The sequence below is a fragment of the Hylobates moloch genome, unplaced genomic scaffold (assembly GCF_009828535.3).
Source record: "Hylobates moloch isolate HMO894 unplaced genomic scaffold, HMol_V3 SCAFFOLD_11, whole genome shotgun sequence".
Taxonomy (NCBI): Eukaryota; Metazoa; Chordata; class Mammalia; order Primates; family Hylobatidae; genus Hylobates; species Hylobates moloch.
In genome coordinates this window covers 47,403,768-47,424,111 of record NW_026652286.1, presented here as the reverse complement: position 1 = coordinate 47,424,111, position 20,344 = coordinate 47,403,768, and the positions used below count along the sequence as shown (strand labels likewise).

Sequence of the window (20,344 nt, the reverse complement as noted above, 5' to 3'; positions counted from 1 at the left end):
CATGCCTGTAGTCCCAGCTACCCGGGAGGTGGAAGTGGGAGGATGGCTTGAGCTCAGGAGGTGGAGTTTGCAGTGAAATTGTGTCACTACCAGTGCACTCCAGCCTGGGCAATAGAGCCAGACCTTCTCAAAAAAGAAAAAATAAATAAAATAAAAATACAAACACATAGATTAGTGTTCTTTTCAAAAAAGAAAATCAAGGTAACTTGGGAGGGTGGGGCTGTGTTTAGAGTGGGATATAGAGGGAGTCCCAGCATAATTTACACTTCTCAAACTCTGGTTACCGAGTGCTCACCTGAGCTCTACATTTGTCTTATATAGTTTTCTGTAGAAGACTAGGCTGCGTACAGTAGCTCACGCCTGTAATCCCAGCACTTTGGGAGGCAGATCACTTGAGGTCAGGAGTTCAAGACCAGCCTGGCCAACATGGTGAAACCCTATCTCTACTAAAAATACAAAAACTGGCCAGGAGTGGTCTTCTGTAATCACGGCTACTCAGGAGGCTGAGGTTGCAGTGAGCTGAGATTGTGCCACTGCACTCCAGCCTGGGTGACAAAGCAAGACTGTCTCAAAAAGAAAAAAAAATCCCACTTCAGCCTCCTCAAGATTACAGGCATGAGCCACTGCACCTGGCCTCCCATATCTTCTTAGATCTACAAGGGAGGGGGCAAATCTGGGTTTTTTTTTTTTTTTTTGAGACAGGGTCTGTCACCCAGGTTGGGCTGGAGAGTGGTGGCACCATTATGGTTCACTGCAATCTCCACCTCCCAGGATCAAGCCATCCTCCCACCTCAGTCTCCACATCTGGCAAATTTTTAAAATCTCTTCGTAGAGACAGGGTTTCACCATGTTGTCCAGGCTGGCCTGGAACTTCTGGGCTCAAGTGATCCACCTGCCTTGGCCTCCCAAAGTGCTGGGATTACAGGTGTGAGCCACCACAGCTGCACACATTTTGGCATTTTTAAATGGTTACACAGGGGTGTTCACTTTGATAATTCAGTAATCTATACACTAATAATCTTCATTTTTCTGTCACAATTATTTCTTCCTCCCTAAGCTGTTACTCTTACTGCACACTGCCTTTGTCACAGCACCACCTAGTGGCAATTAACAGCACTTTCTCCCAATAATTCAGTAATCTATTATGCTAATAACCTGCATACTTTTCTGTCACAATTCATTAAGTTTCTTTCTTTCTCCTTAAGCTATTACTCTTACTGCACATTTCCTTTGTTACAGCAACACCTAGTGGGAATTAACAGCACTAACTTCTCCTACCGGCTGAACTTCCAAGTGAACTGAAGAAAACTCATGAGGAATTTAAAAGATCATCTAATCTAGTAATACACAGCGCAGTATAGTCTTAACCTATTCCCAGCACATAATTTGCAGATGTTTGGCCGGGCACAGTGGTTTACGCCTGTAATCCCAGCACTTCGGGAGGCCGAGGCAGGCAGATCACGAGGTCAGATCGAGACCATCCTGGCTAACACGGTGAAACCCCGTCTACTAAAAATACAAAAAAAATAGCCGGGCTTGGTGGCAGGCACCTGTAGTCCTAGCTACTCAGGAGGCTGAGGTAGAATGGCGTGAACCAGTGAGCAGAGATCGCGCCACTGCGCTCCAGCCTGGGTGACAGAGCGAGACTCCGTCTCAAAAAATAAAAAAAAATTTGCGGACGTTCCAGTAAGTTCAACTGGCTGGGTGTGGTGGCTCACGCCTGTAATTCCAGCACTCTGGAAGGTCGAGGTGGGGGGATCACTTGAAGTCAAGAGTTTGAGACCAGCCTGGCCAACATGGGGAAACCCCATCTCTACTAAAAATACAAAAATTAGCTGGGCATGGTGGCGGGTGCCTGTAATCCCAGCTAGCAGGAGGCTGAGGCTGGAGAATGGCTTGAACCCGGGGGGCGGAGGTCGCAATAAGCCGATATAGCACCATTGCATTCCAGCCTGGTACACAAGAGCGAAACTCCACCTCAAAAAAAAAAAAAAAAAGACAGGAATCCATATAATCATCAAAGGCTCTTTCAAAAAAGTGAAGGAGGGGCAGCACATCTGCAAGATTAAGTTCTAGAGATTGATGCACAATGAGAATATACAGCAGTCTTCCTGCAGTACCAATGATTGGTTCTATGACCCCCTTCAAATACCAAAATCCCCAGATGCTTAAATTCCTTATACAAAATGGTAGAGTATTTATACCTAAGATAACCTAAGCACATCCTTAGACTTTCAATCTTCACTGGATTACTTTTAATACCTAATGTACATGCTACATAGCTGTTACACTGCAGTGTACAAGAAAATAAGTGACAAATATAGTATTTTGAAAATAAGAAAAATAAGTCTACATGTTCAGTACACACACAACCATCCTTTTTGATTATTTTTTATCCAAAGTTGGCTCAATCCACAGATGCAAATCCCTTGGACAGAGGGCTGACTCTATCACTATAGAAGTGTACACTTAAATGGTTAAGATGACCAATTTATGAGTCAAAGAGGAAGGGGGGACAGATACTTGTCAGTGTGCGCCCTACATAACTACCTCAAATATTAAGCCCTTACCATGTGCCAAGCAATACAAACACCATGTGCAGCTCAGTCTAATTGAGAAGACAACCAAATCATCACAGCACCTGCTAAGTGGTCTATGGAGCCAGGGTTATCTCATCAGCCAGGCTACATCACCAGGAAGCAGCCACCTGATTAGGCCTTCCAGGCCCGTAACAGCTGTCCCTGGAAGTCCCCTCTGTGATCAACCAGAATCTGATTTATCATCGGTCTCATATGATTTTCAAGCCAACCTGTCCCTCACTAGTTTTGCCTGAAAAAATAGTGCCGAATTTCTTGTAAAGTACAGACACTAGTAGAAAATGCTTCAAAACTTTGATAGATAAAATCAGAGACAATTTAAATGTTCTTTACAGTTCTCCAGAACATAATGGCCTGTAGTACCAATGACTGGTTCCATGATACCCTAAGAAAACACAACTTAGGAATGTGGATTCTAATGATAGCTTTATACTGCTTAGGCAAATTTACTTGAGCCTTAAGTGCCTTCAGTGGTGCGAGCAAATCTCCTTTACACTTTAAAGAGGTTGATTAACGAGTACATATGTAAAGAACACTTAGAGCACAGCATGACACAAAATATAATGGCCATTTATATTCACTTTCTATGTGCAACATGGATCACCTTATACATAGGAAAAACTCAAATATATCCCTCTTCTAAACCTACAATCCTAACTACAGGACAACGAATCAAGGTGCTGCCTTGCTTGCTATCAGCCTTCGCTATCACACAAAGATATTTCTCTGGTTGGCTCTGCTTGGGTCTTACTGTTCTGGCCCTTGCAAATACCACAAGTATGGTTAAAACCAAGAAGGTATGTAATGCTCCGGAGGCCAACATGCCCCTCAGTCTGAATATTGAACAGTCTAGTCAGACCTTGTGTCTTTGTACAAGATTTTATTAAAGGTCTTTACAGAGCAACATCCAGACTCCAGAACACAGCTGCCAAGGAGACCCTGAAACCAAATAAAGCACAAAAGTAAGAAACTTTACCCGAGTTATTAAGTTCCTCATTTACCAAATGGATACACACTCCCACTTAGGGTTTGCAGCAACATTAATAAAATACATACATAAGGGTTTGTCCTTTTTCATATACAAAAAAAAAAAATACAAGGCACCTAGAGACACAACACCTATAAACAAAAACCCCAAGTGTTGACCATAGGAGGCTTGTTAGTGTTTTACAGGGGCTGCTAAAGGACAGAATAGCAAAAGTGCCTAGAAAATCTTGAGCAGCCAAGCACAGTGGATCACCTGAGGTCAGGAGTCTGAGACCAGCCTGGCCAACAAGGTGAAACCCTGTCTCTACTAAAAATACAAAAATTAGCTGGGCTTGGTGGCAGGTGCCTATAATCCCAGCTACTCGGGAGGCTGAGACAGGAGAATTGCTTGAACACGGGAGGCAGAGGTTGCAGTGAACCAATATTGTGCCACTGCACTCTAGCCTGGGCGACAGAACAAGGCTGTGTCTCTAAAAAAAAAAAAATTGTTTTTTTGAGCAAATAAGGGAGGATAAGGGAAAACTATTTCATATACATGAGTAAAAGCAGGAACTTCTTTCTGAAAAGAATAAAGGCAAACACCTGTCCCAATGGAACCGAGGGTTAAACAGACCCCAGGTTTCAACTTGTATTCTCCCACATAAAGCAAATAAATGAAATTCTTATTCACCAAATGCTTACCAGAATGTGGGATACAAGTATTAACAGAAAGACTTGGAAGGACCCTATTCTGCTCCAAGAGACCCCTGCCCCTGCAGACATACCTGTTATGCTGTGGGGACTGGCTGGGGCATGGCAGGTGGCTCTGGCTTCCCACCCTTCTGTTCTGAGATGGGGGTGGTGGGCAGTATCTCATCTTTGGGTTCCACGATGCTCACGTGGTCAGGCAGGGGCTTCTTAGGGCCAATCTTACCAGTTGGGTCCCAGGGCAGCATGATCTTCACCTTGATGCCCAGCACACCTAGAGGACACCACAGTTGTTAGCACACAGCTGGGGTCTCACTGGCCCCCATCACACAAGACCAAAGAGAGCAAGCAGTTTACTCAAGCACCCCTGGGTCTGGACCCTTCTCAGACAAATGCCTCTAAATCGATCAATAAATAGGACACTTCTGCAAAAGGAACTCGTGCACAGCACCACAGAACATGGCACTGACAAGGACCAACAGCAGGATGTGACCTTTCTGACTCGTCATCGTGTCATCACTGAAGGGTACACAGATGGCTAAAACAAGGACAAATCAACTCTTGGATCTGACAGATCTCAGCAATTCGATTCTTACAGATCAACGTGGCAATCGATACACCAAGGAATATGATCATGCCCAGCTACTTCCATGATAAACTCCCCCAAATACTTAGATGTCTACGGAAAACCAAATCTGTCCACAAATGCCCTTTGCCAAGCACTCTCAGCTGCTCACCCTGTCTGAGCAACACGTGGCGCACAGCAGTATCAACGTAGTAGTTAACAGGGTCTCCGCTGTGGATCATCAGGCCATCCACAAACTTCATGGATTTAGCCCTCTGTCCTCGGAGTTTCCCAGACACCACAACCTCGCAGCCTTTGGCCCCACTCTCCATGATGAACCGCAGCACACCATAGCAGGCCCTTTAAAAGAACAGAAGAGAGCCACTTGTGTTATCGTCAAGGACCTCCACCAAGTTTGAAAAACAAAACAAAGACTTGGTTTTCAATGTTCCTTTAATGGAGAATAAATTTGACCAGAGTCTGGTCCCAAGAATACCAATTCTCTTCCACACCTATCATTCCGAACCTTAGGGTAATATTCATCAAGTATGTCAAGCTCCTAAATATGTACTTTCCAACCCTGGCTGCAGACTGGAATCACCTCAGAAGGCTACAATAAAAAACAAAAGAAACCCTAACATCTAGGCCCTACTCTAGGCCAATTAAATGGGCAAAGTCCAGGAATATGTACTTAAAAATGCTCCCCGGGTGATTCTCATGTATAATCAAAACTGAGAACCACATTTAAACTCCACAATTACCCACTCTGTGGTCCCTTGAAATACTCTGCAAGCTCCGAAGTCTCATTCACTAGGAAAGCTAACCCACCTAGGATCCTGGCTACCTTGCTATTAGAATGCTGATAAAACATTTTAAAATATGACCTACCCCCACCCCCACAACTCATTCAAATTAGTTTACACTCTGCGAGATACTAACTGGAGAGCTAGCCACCTCCAGGGCCCTTTCACATTTAACTTACTTAATATCCCACAACTGAGAGGTGGTATAATGGTCCACCTTAGAAGATAGGAGATCCCAGGCTGAGAAGTTCATTAACTTGCTTCAATGTGTGCAAACAGCATGTGGAGGGGTTATTAAGACAGATTGCTGAGCCACACATCCAGTTTCCCATTTGGTGGGTCTGGGACTGGCACTAATCTGAGAACCATTGTTCTAAGCAGCCTAGCTGGCACTCAAACCAGGTAAGCAGTCTTTTCTAGGTCCCTACCTACAGCCTTGCCTACACTACCCATCCCTACCAATCAACCTTCCTACAGCACAGCTTTCCTGTCATTCCTCTAGGCAAGGCATTTCAATGCCTTGACATACAGTCAAACTGCACAAATAACTTCCTGTCGAAATCTTACCAGTAGACCCTCACATTACTACCATCTGCATGCAACTCAGAGGTTAAGTGTCTAGATTTTAAGCTATTTTGCATCAGGTCTATCTTATCTCTTCACAATACCATTTTAAGAGTGAACACATTAAGCAGATTTGAATGATTGCTACTAAAGTTTCATTGTATCCTACAAGTACTAAGGCACTTCTACCTAGGGATATGTAACACACACCCAGTAACAGGCCTAATTATTCCTCATTGCCCACCACCCCGCCCCCGCCCCCAACAGGGCTCTTTGTAAAGCCTTCTTGAGAAGACCAACAGGAGTTGGTCCCCTCCTTGGACAGTTCTATTTGTGTTTAACTCCCAAAGCACCCAGAACACTTCTCCATTACAGGACTGACCACCCTTTATGGTTCTTGCTGCTTTGGTAGTCTTGTTAGCCTACCAGTTCAGTGAGGGCATGGCTTAGTATCTTATTATAATCCTGGGAGACTGGCAGATCCTGTAACTTTATAACAGTTCATATGCTAAATTAACAAATGGCAGACATATTTTGATACACACAAAAGGTCATGACCATTAGGTCTCAGGACACTTACCTCCGCACAGCAAGCCCTCCTAGGAGTTTGTAACGCAGAGACTCTGCCTGGGCAATGGCACACAGACCTCTAGTGGCCACCTTTTCAGCATAAAGCTTTAAAGGAAGCAAGGGATATCCTGTTACCATCACCATTATTTTCAACTGAAAGTTGAAATTTGGCATTTGCCACACAAGTATCACTTTCTACACCAAGCTTGCCCAATCCACGGGCCGCATGCTGCCCAGGAGATGGCTTTGATTGTGGCCCAACAGAAATTAAACATCGTGATTTTTTGCGCTACCAGTAGTGTGGCCCAAGACATTTCTTCTTCCAATGTAGCCTATGGAGGCCAAAAAGATTGGACACCACCATCACATACAGCATATAATTTCAGTATCCCTCAATTCCTAAAGCACTTCTACCACCTACACACAATGCAGGTTCCTTGCCCTCCCACCCTGGCTCCTTTGGCCATACCAAGTATACCAATGGGGATAGTCAATTCATCATATGCATCATTTCTATACCCAAGTTGAATGTAACATCCTTTAACCATCAGCGATTAGCAGAACAGGCTTACAAAGTTAAGCCCATTATTCATTAAGAGAATTTCAACAGTTATACCAGTCCATTTGTAATGAACAATTAAAGTCTCCAAGTTGAGAGTTTTTAGAAGTATCATTCTGAAGAGCCATTATCTCTGGCATATGCCAGAATCACTCACCTCTACACTGCCCTCTGGAAAGCCAAACCTCTTCTGAACTACAGCAGTCAGTTCCCGAATCCGCCGGCCCTTCTCACCAAGAACATTCTGTGTTCTGGGGGGAAAAAGTGACAATTCATGATTCTCACAAATGCAAATGTAACTTTAAATCTTGCATATACGTGTGGATGTGTGGTAGCAAAATCTCTGCCACAAAGCATGTATTTTTCATTGACAAAAACTAAAATTTTTAAAATGCAGCTTTTTTTCTGAGACAGGGTCTCACTCTGTCAACCAGGCTGGATCACACCAATGGCTCACTGCAGCCTGAACCTCTTGAGCTCAAGCCATCGCCTGCTTCAGCCTCTGGAATAGCTGGGACCACAAGCATGCACCACCACACCCTTTTTTATTTTTTGTAGAGAGGGGGTTTCCCCATGTTGCCCCGGCTGATCTTGAACTCCTGAGCTCAAGTGATCCTACGCCTGGCCTTAAAATCTAGCTTTTAAGAAGCAATTACATTCACTAAGCCCAGATTCACTGGTCCGTCTGTCCCCTTAAGTTCATATAGGATAAACCGGCCGGGTGCGGTGGCTCACGCCTGTAATCCCAGCACTTTGGGAGGCCGAGGCAGGCGGATCACGAGGTCAGGAGATCCAGACCGTCCTGGCTAACACGGTGAAACCCCATCTCTACTAAAAATACAAAAAATTAGCAAGGTGTGTTGGCGGGCGCCTGTAGTCCCAGCTACTCGGGATGCTGAGGCAAGAGAATGGCATGAACCCGGGAGGCGGAGCTTGCAGTGAGATCGCGCCACTGCACTCCAGCTTTGGGGACAGAGCAAGACTCTGTCTCAAAAATAAATAAATAAATAAATAAATAAATAAATAAACCAACTTGGCATTTACAACAATTATAGGTGATGGCCAGAGTTTTACCTGGTGGCTAAGATAATGATTTCTGTCCTGGTTGGTGTAACTCGCACCTCAACTCCAGAGTAGCCATCTTCAGCCAGCTCCCGAGTAAGAAACTCATTCAGTTCAGCTTTGAAGATGCCATCAGCGACAAACTAATCCAAACAAAGCAAAGTTCAGAATTAGGACATGGGTGTAGGCTCACTTTCGCCTGAGCCAGTCGAGTCTTATTAGTCAATGCATCCCTCACCAAAACTAAATACCTCCAACCAATGGTTCCAAACCCTTGTTCCAACAGGAGTGCAGCAACCCTTCTCAGACAAATGCCTCTAAGTCATCTTTAGGAAATTACTTCAACCAGGACCCTTTAAACCGTGCCACAGAACGCAGCACAGAGTAGGCCACCTGGGCAAAGAGAACACCCCCAAGTCAGACTCGTCATCATCTCTTCATCGAAGGGTCTAAAACAGTTCCACATGCAAAACAAGAAACTGCTCTAATGGCCTATTTACACTTCACTCAGCACAGCAAAGACACTGTACTTGTCACTTTAAGGAACAGACAGTAGACTTAACATATAAGCTCTCTCACTTGTAGACACAACCTGCACCGTCTAAAGAATCCCAGCCATGTTATCTAGCCTTACGGTACCAACAGAGCTGGCAAATCCTAACTCTCGAGAAGTTGTGGATTTAATTTTAACATCGAAGCGTATATATGAAATGACAAACTGTCTATTTTTAAAGCTAATGATTTTTACACAGTTCTCTCCCATTGAATGACATGGCGTTAAATCCGAGGCAGCTTCCTCCCGGGGTCCCCAGACAGAGCAAGCAACCGTCAGCAACCCTTCAGGTTGAGATCCTAGGGCCAGCAGACTGTACCCACACACGACCAGTTAAGGCAAGAATACACTGTTGCCTTCCCTTCCCAAAACCATGGGATAAGACATGAGGAAAATGACACACGCCCTCAAAATATCACGTTTACTAATTCCGTTGACCAAAAAATGCTCACAAACGCCTTCTCCGGGACAGATGGGGCGCCTGGTGCCCATCTCTCTGCGCTTCACTTGGAACCAGAGAAAAACCTGTCTCTCCCTTCCCCGGTCACACAGCGCCCGCCTGGCTCGGGCCTCTCACTCAATCCACCGCCATCCGCGGCCCGCAGGAACGCCAGGAAGCCTAAGCCGCTTCCCAGGGCAGGCCACGGAGCTGCAGGCCTCGCGGTGGCACCCCGAGAAGCCCTCGACCCGCGCGGCGCCGTCGTTCCCCGAACCCAGTCCCCAGAAGCTCACCTTCCTCTTCTTGGAAATTTGCACGGCCATCTTGCCGCCGCGCTCCGCTGAAAGGAAAGGAAGTGGCTCGCGGGCGGAAGTGAGTATAAAGGGCGCGAGCGACGTCGAAGGGCTGCGCTACGTGGACGCCTGTGGGTGCTCATGGGAAATGTAGTTTTTACGTAAATAAGGCGCCAAGGGAAAGAAGAGTGTAGGCAGGAACAGGAAAGGGGGTTCATCCAGCAGGACTTCTAAACTTAAGAGGACCTTAGAGTTCAATTGTCATAGTTTAAAAACAAGCAATGTGAGGTGCAGAGGTGGAAATTACAGGTATAAGTTCACACAGCAAGATAGATTAACCAGCGTGGAACTCTGGCCCCTACACTTTCAGGGTGGACACTGTAATGAAAATCTGCTGAAATCCCTTAGTGAAACTCATTTAAGACTCCTCTTTGGGAGGCCAAGGCGGGCGGATTACTTGAGGTCAGGAGTTCGAGATTAGCCTGGCGAACATGGTGAAACCCCGTCTCTACTAAAAATAGAAAAACTAGCTGGGAGTGGTGTCAGGCACCTGTAATCCCAGCTGCTCGGGAGGCTGAGGTGGGAGGATTGCTTGGACCTGGGAGATGGAGGTTGCAGTGGGCCGAGATCCCACCACTGTACTCTAGCCTGGGCGACAGAGTGAGACTCTGTCTCAAACAAACAAACAAACAAACAAACAAAACAACTCATGTCCCCCAGTCTGTGCCCATTTCTTCCGTTCCAAATGATAACAACAAAACCTGATATTTACTAAGTGTCCTAAGGACTGCGTTCTGTGTCCTTTATGTTGTTCTCACTTACCCCACCTTACTTTCATCAAGTCCATTACAATTTGTAACAGAAGTCCCAGAGAGTGGCTCATGGGACCCTTCCTTCCTTCCTTCCTTCCTTCCTTCCTTCCTTCCTTGGGACCCTTCCTTCCTTCCTTCCTTCCTTCCTTCCTTCCTTCCTTCCTTCCTTCTTTCCTTCCTTCCTTCCTCTCTCTTTCTCTCTCCCTCTCTCTTTCTCTCCTTTCTTTCTTTTCTCTCCCATTGCCCAAGCTGGAGTGCAATAGTACGATCTCAGCTCCCTGCAACCTCCACCTCCCGGGTTCAAGTGATTCTTCTGCCTTGGCCTCCTGAGTAGCTGGGATTACAGGCGCACACCACCACACCCGGCTGATTTTTGTATTTTTATTTTTATTTTTTTATTTTATTTTTATTTTTATTTTTTTTGGAGTTGGCATCTCGCTCTGTCACCCAGGCTGGAGTGCAGTGGCGCGATCTCGGCTCACTGCAAGATCCCCCTCGGGTTCACGCCATTCTCCTGCCTCAGCCTCTCCTAGTAGCTGGGACTACAGGCTCCCGCCACCATGCCCGGCTAATTTTTTTTGTATTTTTAGTAGAGACGGGGTTTCACCGTGGTCTCAATCTCCTGACCTCGTGATCCGCCCGCCTCGGCCTCCCAAAGTGCTGGGATTACAGGCGTGAGCCACCGCACCCGGCAATTTTTGTATTTTTAGTAGAGATGAAGTTTCACTATGTTGGCCAGGCTGGTCTTGAACTCCTGACCTCAAGTGATCCACCTGCCTCAGCCTCCCAGAGTGCTGGGATTACAGGCATGAGCCACCGTGCCCGGCCTTCTTTTTCAATTAAAAAAAAAAATCTAGCCAGGTGCAGTGGCTCAGGCCTGTAATCCTAGCACTTTGGGAGGCCAAGGCAAGTGGATCGCTTGAGGCCAGAAGTTTGAGACCAGTCTGGGCAATAGAATGAGACACCCTCATCTCTATGAAAAGTGAAAAAAGAAAATTATCCAGGTGTGGTGGTGTGTGCCTGTAGTCCCATATACTCTGGAGGGAGAGGTGAGAGGATTGCTTGAGTACAGGAGGTCTAGGCTGCAGTGAGCCGTGATTGTGCCACTGCACTCAGCCCGGGCAACAGAGTGAGACTCAGTCTAAAAAAAATAAAAAATTAAAAATGTTCCTTCATTTTTTTATGAAGCTTACAGAACAGTTGAAAAAACTGTACATGTATGCATCACCAAGCTGAGGGGGAATTGAGAATGATGCTACAATTAATATTTTGCTGTTGTTTTATCATGTATGTACTCATCCCTGTAGCCACCCACCAATACATCTTTTGAGGCACTTCAAAGTAAGTTGCAGACATTGGTAAACTTTACCCCTAAACACTTCAATAACAGTTTTATTTTATTTATTTATTTTTTTGAGACAAAGTCTCATTCTGTTGCCTAAGCTGGAGTGCAGTGGTGCGATTGCGGCTCACTGTAACCTCCACCTCCCGGGTTCAAGTGATTCTCCTGCCTCAGCCTCCTGAGTAGCTGTGACTACAGGCACGCGCTGCCATGTCCAGCTAATTTTTGTATTTTTAGTAGAGACAGGGTTTCACTATGTTGGCCAGGCTCATCTTGAACTCCTAACCTTGTGATCCACCCACCTCGGCCTCCAAAAGTACTGGGATTACAGGCGTAAGCCACCGCACCCAGCCAACAGTTTTAAGTTTGAACAGTTTTCTTCATTTAAAAGTCAGGGTATTTCTCTCTAAAACTATTTTAGGTTTTTCTTAAGGATATAGAAAGATCTAGCAAAATAGTGAAGCCACATTTCTTCATGGGCAGTGCTCTCCTTCCTTGTTATACAAAAAGAGGCTTTCCAATGTGCCACACTCCCTGGCAGCATCACTCAGTTATTTTCTGGTCCTAGAAGCCATTGAAGTGTTTAACTCCAGCACTAAAACAACTCTGATGTAAAGTGACCTGTCCTATGATCATGGAATTAACAGAGTTCTATGGGAGCTGAGCAGAGGGACTAGGGAAGATGACAAAAAGTGGATGGGCGCAGTGGCTCATGCCTGTAATCCCAGCACTTTGGGAGGCCGAGGCAGGTGGATCACCTGAGGTCATGAGTTTGAGACCAGCCTGGCCAGCATAGTGAAACCCCATCTCTACTAAAAATACAAAAATTAGCCAAGTGTGGTGGTGCACGCCTGTAATCCCAGCTACTTGGGAGGCTGAGGCATGAGAATCGCTTGAACTCGGGAGGTGGAATTGCAGTAAGCCATGGTCAAAGTCACTGCCCTCCAGCCTGGGTGACAGAGCGAGACTCCATCTCAAAGAAAAAAAAAAGAAAAGAAAAGAAGTGGATGAACCAAAGAACCAAAGAGATAGTAGCTGTGGATCTTTTTTTTTTTTTTTTTTTGAGACAAAGTTTCCCTTTGTTTTCCAGGCTGGAGCGCAGTGGCGCAATATCGGCTCACTGCAACCTCTGCCTCCTGGGTTCAAGCGATTCTCCTGCCTCAACCTCCCGAGTAGCTGGGATTATAGGCATGCACCACCACTGGCTACCTTTTGTGTTTTTAGTAAAGACAGGGTGTCACCATGTTGGCCAGGCTGGTCTCGAACTCCTGACCTCAGATGATCCACCCGCCTCGGCCTCCCAAAGTGCTGGAATTACAGGCGTGAACCACTGTGCCCAGCAGGTGCCCTAGTTTGTGACTTCAGGTGTGAATGCTTGGTGACAACGCTTACCAAGATGAGGAACCTAGGAATAGGTTGTTTTTCTTCCCCCCCACCCCCCATCCATCTGTTATCTCTCTCTGCTCTTCATGTGCCTCTTCATCCAGCTCCTTGGTCTGTCTATAGAGTGTGGCCAGGTTGCTGAAAATGTGAGCCTGGTAAATCCACCTGCCTATGGATTCACTAGAGATGTGGGCGCTGAAGGAGAGCACCCGGCCTTGCGTGCTGGGATCAGAGTAAAATCACAGCAGGCTCCTAGCCCCTCTTAGTGAATCGCTTCTATTTTTAATTCCCATATGCCTCACATTCTCCCATGGTCCCTATTATAATCTTTGACAAAGCTTGAACCCCAGAACCTCCTCCTCACTTTCAGTAGGTCAACCTCCCTCCTAGCCCCTTGCCCCCCTAATAGATTGTACAACCAGAAACTGCCTCCCGCCCATCCTATAATCCCGTGTGTCCCTAGCTATCCTTTCCTCCTTCCTTCCTGGCTTAGGAAAGAGACCCTCTTTCTTCCCAAGATCAGCCTTCCTGTTGTGTTCTGGTCCTAGTTTAGTTCTGTTTCCTTAAGACCTTGCTCTAGCAATCATTCTCCCCGTTACCTGTGGTAATCTCGCTTCATACTGACTCTTTCCCTTTCCTGCTGCCTGCATGTTAAATACACCACTTCAGGGTTGTGCCTCCTCTCACTGCTTTGATAGCGTTCTGTGCATCCCCTCCTGTAACACTCATCTCACTGAGTTGGAATGGTCTATGTGTTTCTCTCAGTAGACTGTAGTTTCTGTAAGAGCCTGGACTGAGCCTATTTTATTCATTCTATTCAGAGCTTGGATCTGGACAGGCTCAGGCCCAGTGTCAGTCAAAGTTTGAAGAGCAAACAAATCAATGCATGGATTCTGGTTTTTAGATAGTTCCTTGTAGCGTGGAACTAATATGAATTTGCCTGCACATGTTGTATCTTATTTGGGATGTTTAGAAAACCAAATTCTGGAGGCTCAAAGCTAAGGATCAGACAGTGGCAAGTTCTCTGAGGTAAATGCCTCTTGATGATGTGGTAGCTCATCTGCTGCCCTTCCCAGGGATGCCAGGAGGCTGCCTGCCTGTCACCCCCTAGTCCCAGGAGAAAGTCCATGAAGGAAGCCTTTGTCTTGATCATACTGCCCTTCCTTTGTCTAAGACTATTATAAGAAAAAGGCAATATAATACTCAAAATAATGCTATGAAAACAATAGTAGTTGTAATACACTGAGTTGTAATTAAGAGCAAGGACAGTGAGAGTGCCTTAATCTCTCCCTGGGTATCCAAAATGAAAGCAAGACTTTATCTGTTTAGCCCACAGAGTCACAGAATTGTCCCTGGGATTGTGAAGAGAGGACTGCGTGTGTCTGAGAAACATATGGCTTTGTGGCCACACTTGGGCCATGCAGGGGCCCTCTGAGCGTCACAAAGGTACTTTCCTGAAATTCCTGAAAACCAAAGGTGAGATCTGCCCTGGTTGAATGAATACAGCCCACAGTTTCTGGGAACAGTTTGAAAACAGTAGAACCTCATAGAAAGCATTGAATTTACCTGAATCCAAAGGCTGGGCATGGTGGCTCACACCTGTAATCCCAGCGCTTTGGGAGGTCAAGGCAGGCAGATCACTTGAGGCCAGGAGTTTGAGACCAGCCTGGCCAACATGGTGAGACCCCTGTCTCTACTAAAAATACAAAAATTAGTTGGGCATGGTGGCAGGCCTATAGTCCCAGCTACTCAGAAGGCTGAAGCACGAGACTCATTTGAGCCCAGGAGGTGGAGTTTGCAGTGAGCCGAGATTGCGCCACTGCACTCCAGCCTGGGCAACAGAGTGAGATCTGTCTCAGGAAAAAAAAAAAGAAAGAGAGAAAAACTTACCTGAATCCCACTCGATGAGCTTGGCAAAGAAAGAGAGAGAATTGAAGTCGTGGGAATAGGGGTGGGTGTGCCTGCCTCGCTGCTCCAGAGTGGCTCAGAGGGAGGTGGGAGGACAGAGGAGCTTCTACTGTTCGCAGAGAGAGGGTACATGGGTCTCCATTATGGCACCTGTTAAGGGATTGCTGTTCTAGGGCAATAGCGACCATATTCAGTTGTCACTTACTTTAGAGTCTGACACCCCCAGAGAGACACAATGATGTCATTGGATTCTCAGTGATTTGGTTAAAATTGATCAGTGACTCACTCTGGGTCTCAAATTGAGTCTCTGCATATTCATAGAAGAATGCTGTCAAATAAATTTGAACAGATTTTTTTTACTGCTTTTGTATCATTGCTTAAAAGACTCACACTTCTGAATACCCCTACTTAAAATAAAAATAAGATTCAATGTATGGAAGGGTGTGCTAAAACAAGCATCCTCACTCTGTAGGTGAGGTGTGAATTGGGACTTCCTTTTTGGAGGGCAGCTTGGCAGTATCCACTAAAATTGAAGATGTAGATTCCCTTTGGCCCAGAAAATACATTTCTTTTTATCTACTGCAGAAAAACACTCACACAATGTACATGGGGTGATTACAAGAATGCTTATTAGAACATTATTAGTAATAGTGAAAAAATAAATTATAAACAGCCAAAAAGCCCTGAAGTAGGAAAATGGTTATGGAGTATTATGTAATAACTAAAAAAAAGAAATAGATCTGTATACTTGCATGGAAAAAGCACCAAGTAATACTGCTATGTGAAAAAAAGCAAGTTGCAGAACAATATTACTCCATAATATTTATGTAAAATATAGTAAAACATATCTATGCATGTAAATGCATGGAAGGATTTATACTCAACTGATAGAGAACTAAGGTTACCTCTAGGGAATGCAGCAGTATTAGGCGAGGTTAAGGAGCAATTTATGGCTTGACTTTTCTTAAAATATATTGGCTGGGTGCAGTGGCTCACGCCTTTAATCCCTACACTTGGGGAGGCTGAGGTGGGCAGATTGCTTGAACTCAGGAGTCCGAGACGGGCCTGGGCGAAACTCCATCTCTACAAAAAGATACAAAAATTAGCCGGGCATGTGGGTCTGTATTCCTAGCTACTCAGGAGGCTGAGGTGGGAGGATGGCTTGAACCTGGGAGGCAGAGGTTGCAGTGAGCCCAGATCGTGCCTCTGCACTCCAGCCTGGGTGACAGAGCGAGACTCTGTCTCAAAAAACAAAAAAGAAAAAAATATATATATGCATGTGTTACTTGTGAAATGAAAACAAAGAAAAAAATGTAAGGAGACACGAATATATATGGATTTCTGATCATGCGGCCACTTGTGAAACAATGGGGATGTCTTTGCCTACAACACAAAATGGCATAATCCTTTCTTCTGAAAACTCGGTCTCTTTTTTTTTAAAAAAATTTTCTTTTCACCTACAATGTGTTCTATGGTAGAAAACTCAGAGTCTCAGGGCCAGGAGCCGTGGCTCATGCCTGTAATCCCAGCACTTTGGGAGGCTGAGGCGGGTGGATCACCAGAGGTCAGGAGTTCAAGACCAGCCTGGCCAACATGGTGAAACCCCATCTCTACTAAAAATACAAAATTAGCCGGGTGTGGTGGCACACACCTGTAATCTCAGCTGCTCAGGAGGCTGAGGCAGAAGAATTGCTTGAACCTGGGAGGCAGAGGTTGCAGTGAGCCAAGATCGTGCCACTGCACTACAGCCTGGGCGACAGAGCAAGACTCCATCTCAGGAAAAAAAAACAAAACAAAAAAAAACAAACTCAGAGTCTCTTATTCAGATATAAATTTGTGCTGTATTATACCATAGCCACTGACCTCATGGGGCTTTTGAGCACATAAAAATGGCTAGTCTGGATGGAAAAGTGCTTAAGTATAAAATACACATCAGATTTGGAAATATAAAAAGGAATATAATGTCTCATTAATTTTATATTGATTACATGTTGAAACAGTAACACTTTAGATATATTGGGTTAAATAAAATGTTATTACAATTAAGTTCATCTGGTTCTTTTTGCTTTTTGCTACTAGAACATTTAGAATTACAGGCATACCTCAGAGACGTTGCAGATTTGGCTCCAGACACATCCCAACAAAGTGAGTCACATGAATTTGTTTTGTTTTCCAATGCATATCAAAGTTATATTTACACTACAGTGCATGTAAAAGTTATATTTGCACCATTGCACACTTAACTGTAGTCTATTAAGTGTGCAATAGCATTATGTCTAAAACCAAAACGTACATACCTAATTAAAAATACTTTATTTTTTATTTATTTTTTTTTTTGAGGCAGAGTCTCGCTGTCGCCCAGGCTGGAGTGCAGTGGCGCAATCTCGGCTCACCGCAGGCTCTGCCCCCTGGGGTTCACGCCATTCTCCTGCCTCAGCCTCCCGAGTAGCTGGTACTACAGGCGGCCGCTACCACGCCCGGCTAATTTTTTCTGTTTTTAGTAGAGACGGGGTTTCACCGTGTTAGCCAGGATGGTCAAAAATACTTTATTGATAAAAATGCTAATGGTCATCTGAGCCTTCAGTGAGTCGTAATCTGTTTGCTGGTGGAAGATCTTGCCTTGATGCTGATGGCTGCTGACTGATCAGGGTGGTGGTTGTTGAAGGCTGGGGTGACTGTGGCAATTCCTTTTTCTTTTTCTTTTTTAGAGACAGTTGATAGCAAACTCACAGTTAAGTTTCATAGTCAGGTGAGTTCCTGGGACCCCACCCTGACCTGGAAGATCAGCTTTATAAGGATGGAAGAGGCAGATTAAGGGAAGTTCAGAATTGTTCCTGGAGGCCTGGAGGCCTGGAGCCAGGGAAGTGAGACCACCACAGCCCCTCACCCACATGTACGTGTTCTTTCTCTTCTATAAACTGAGGTCCAAATGGCTTAGTAAATGAGGAGAGGTGAACTCAGTGAGTGCAACCGCTTAACCTTGTTCAGGTTTTCCTGAACAAACTGGCTGTGTGGCCACTGGATCCGCGCAGTGGGCTGGAATGTGGATTTAAATTCCTGCCTTTGAAGCCGGGCGCAGTGGCTCACGCCTGTAATCCCAGCTCTCAGGGAGGCAGAGGTAGGAGGATAGCTTGAGCCCAGGAGTTCGAGACCTGCCTGGGCAATATAGTGAGACCCCGTTCTCCACAAAAAGGAAGAAAAAAAAAAAGACACACAAAAGAATAAGCGTAAATTCCCGCCTTTGGGACTATTCAAGACACTCCTCCTGACCAATTTTATTTATATCTTTCTTTATTTTAGAGACAGGGTTTTGCTATGTTGCCTAGGCTGCTCTCAAACTCCTGGCCTCATGCCATCCTCATACCTCAGCCTCCCAGATAGTTGTGATTAACAGGTGTGGCCACTGCTCCCGGCTGTATTCAAAACACTTTTCAGATTGAATGATACTTTGGAGAAACTCTAGGGTTTTTCATTTAGTGAAGCATTACCAAGTACCTCTTCAGTGTGGCGTATGTTTGAGCCCAACAGCCTGGTCTCACATTCCTGGTCTGGGTTTTTATAGTTACCAGCTAGGCGACCTCAGGTGTGTTCTCTCTGCATCAGTTTCTTCATCTCTAAAATGGGGTGAAAATAATAGTAAACCCACCCCCTGGAATAGTTGTAAGAGTAAATTAATTAATACAGGCAAAGTGTTGGCCAGGCGCGGTGGCTCAAGCCTGTAATCCCAGCACTTTGGGAGGCTGAGGCGGGCGGATCACGAGGTCAGGAGATCACGACCATCCTGGCTAACACGATGAAACCCCGTCTCTACTAAAAATACAAAAAAAAAATTAGCCGGACGTGGTGGCGGGTGCCTGTAGTCCCAGCTACTCGGGAGGCTGAGGCAGGAGAATGGCGTGAACCCGGGAGGCGGAGCTTGCAGTGAGCTGAGATCGCGCCATTGCACTCCAGCCTGGGCGACAGAGCAAGACTCCGTCTCAAAAAAAAAAAAAATACAGGCAAAGTGCTTAGCACATAGTAAAGCACCCGGGATTCAGTGTATTCAATTGGCATTAGTTATTCTTGCTTGGAACCAGTGCCGATGCCAGATCCTAGGGTCACTGAAGAATCTGACTCCACTGCTGCCTTCCAGGAGCTCAGAGCTGGGAGTGGGGATACAGATAAATGAGTGTGATAGCCATCATAAGGGGCATTACAGTGAGAAGGCACTGGGGAAGGCAGGGTGTTGGAAAAGATGTCACAGAGTTCCAGTTCTTCAGTGGATGTTTACAAGAGGCTCAGGGGTTTACCAGAGTAGTGGACACACCAGGCAGTGTAAATGGGTTGAACACTTTGGGAGCAAGAGAACACCCCTGAATTATGAAAATAGTTTCCTGATTTAAACAATAACATGCTTTCATTTAAAAATATTGAAAAGAACAAAGAAGGAAATAAAAATGACCCAGGAAAGGCTGGAGATGGTGGCTCACACCTGTAATCCCAGCACTTTGGGAGGCCAAAGCAGGCAGATCACTTGAGGTCAAGAGTTTGAGGCCGGCCTGGCCAACATGGTGAAACCTCGTCTCTACTAACAAAAATTAGTTGGACTTGGTGGTGTGTGCCTGTAATCCCAGCTATTCAGGAGGCTGAAGCAGGAGAATCACTTGAACCCAGGAGGTGGAGGTTGCAGCGAGCTGAGATTGTGCCACTGCACTCCAGTCTAGGTGACACAGCGAGACTCCTTTTCAAAAAAAAGAAAAAAGACCCAGGAAAATAAAAATGACACTGTTCTGGTAAGGCAGTGTAAACTATGGGGGCACAAGTTTCCAGATCTCTCCCTAGGTGTCGATACCCACTGTGAGGAGCCAATGTGCACCTGCAATATCACACGAATGGGGGCGCCACAATACACCGGGCGGTGAGGGACGCTGGCGCCATGCCTGGAGGGTGGAAAGGGAGTGGGCAGCTCAGGTGGAGGCAGACAGAGGGCAAACTGGAAGCCAGCTCAGTCTATTTCCTATCCCAGTACTGCCACTTACAAGCTTTGTGATCTCAGGCAAGTCACTTAACCTTTCTGAGTCTAAGAGTCTTCATCCATAACATGGAGGAATTATCATTAATTTCATAGAATTTCTATGATTGAATTAAATGGTATCTGTAAAGCATTTAGCTTAGTGCTTAGCACATGGAAAATCCTTGTTAGATGGAATGGGTTATCACTGCTTTTTTTTTTTTTTTTTT

The 20,344-nt window shown here is 45.5% G+C and overlaps 1 protein-coding gene and 2 non-coding genes across 3 annotated transcripts; all 3 read right to left on the bottom strand.

Moving 5' to 3' along the window:
* Positions 1-2,231: 2,231 nt before the first annotated feature.
* RPS3 (ribosomal protein S3) lies at positions 2,232-9,740 on the bottom strand. The gene is made up of 7 exons (XM_032166949.2): positions 9,680-9,740; positions 8,407-8,537; positions 7,490-7,583; positions 6,784-6,878; positions 5,009-5,196; positions 4,349-4,545; positions 2,232-3,536 (listed from the first exon to the last, which is right to left on the bottom strand). Exons 1-6 carry the CDS (start codon positions 9,707-9,709, stop codon positions 4,352-4,354), a joined length of 732 nt encoding a protein of 243 aa, XP_032022840.1. The 5' UTR covers positions 9,710-9,740; the 3' UTR covers positions 2,232-3,536; positions 4,349-4,351.
* Positions 4,651-4,796, bottom strand: LOC116477537 (small nucleolar RNA SNORD15). Its single transcript, XR_004250503.1, has one exon. It is a non-coding gene; the product is annotated as a small nucleolar RNA SNORD15 (small nucleolar RNA).
* LOC116477538 (small nucleolar RNA SNORD15) lies at positions 8,693-8,840 on the bottom strand. Its single transcript, XR_004250505.1, has one exon. It is a non-coding gene; the product is annotated as a small nucleolar RNA SNORD15 (small nucleolar RNA).
* Positions 9,741-20,344: the final 10,604 nt, after the last annotated feature.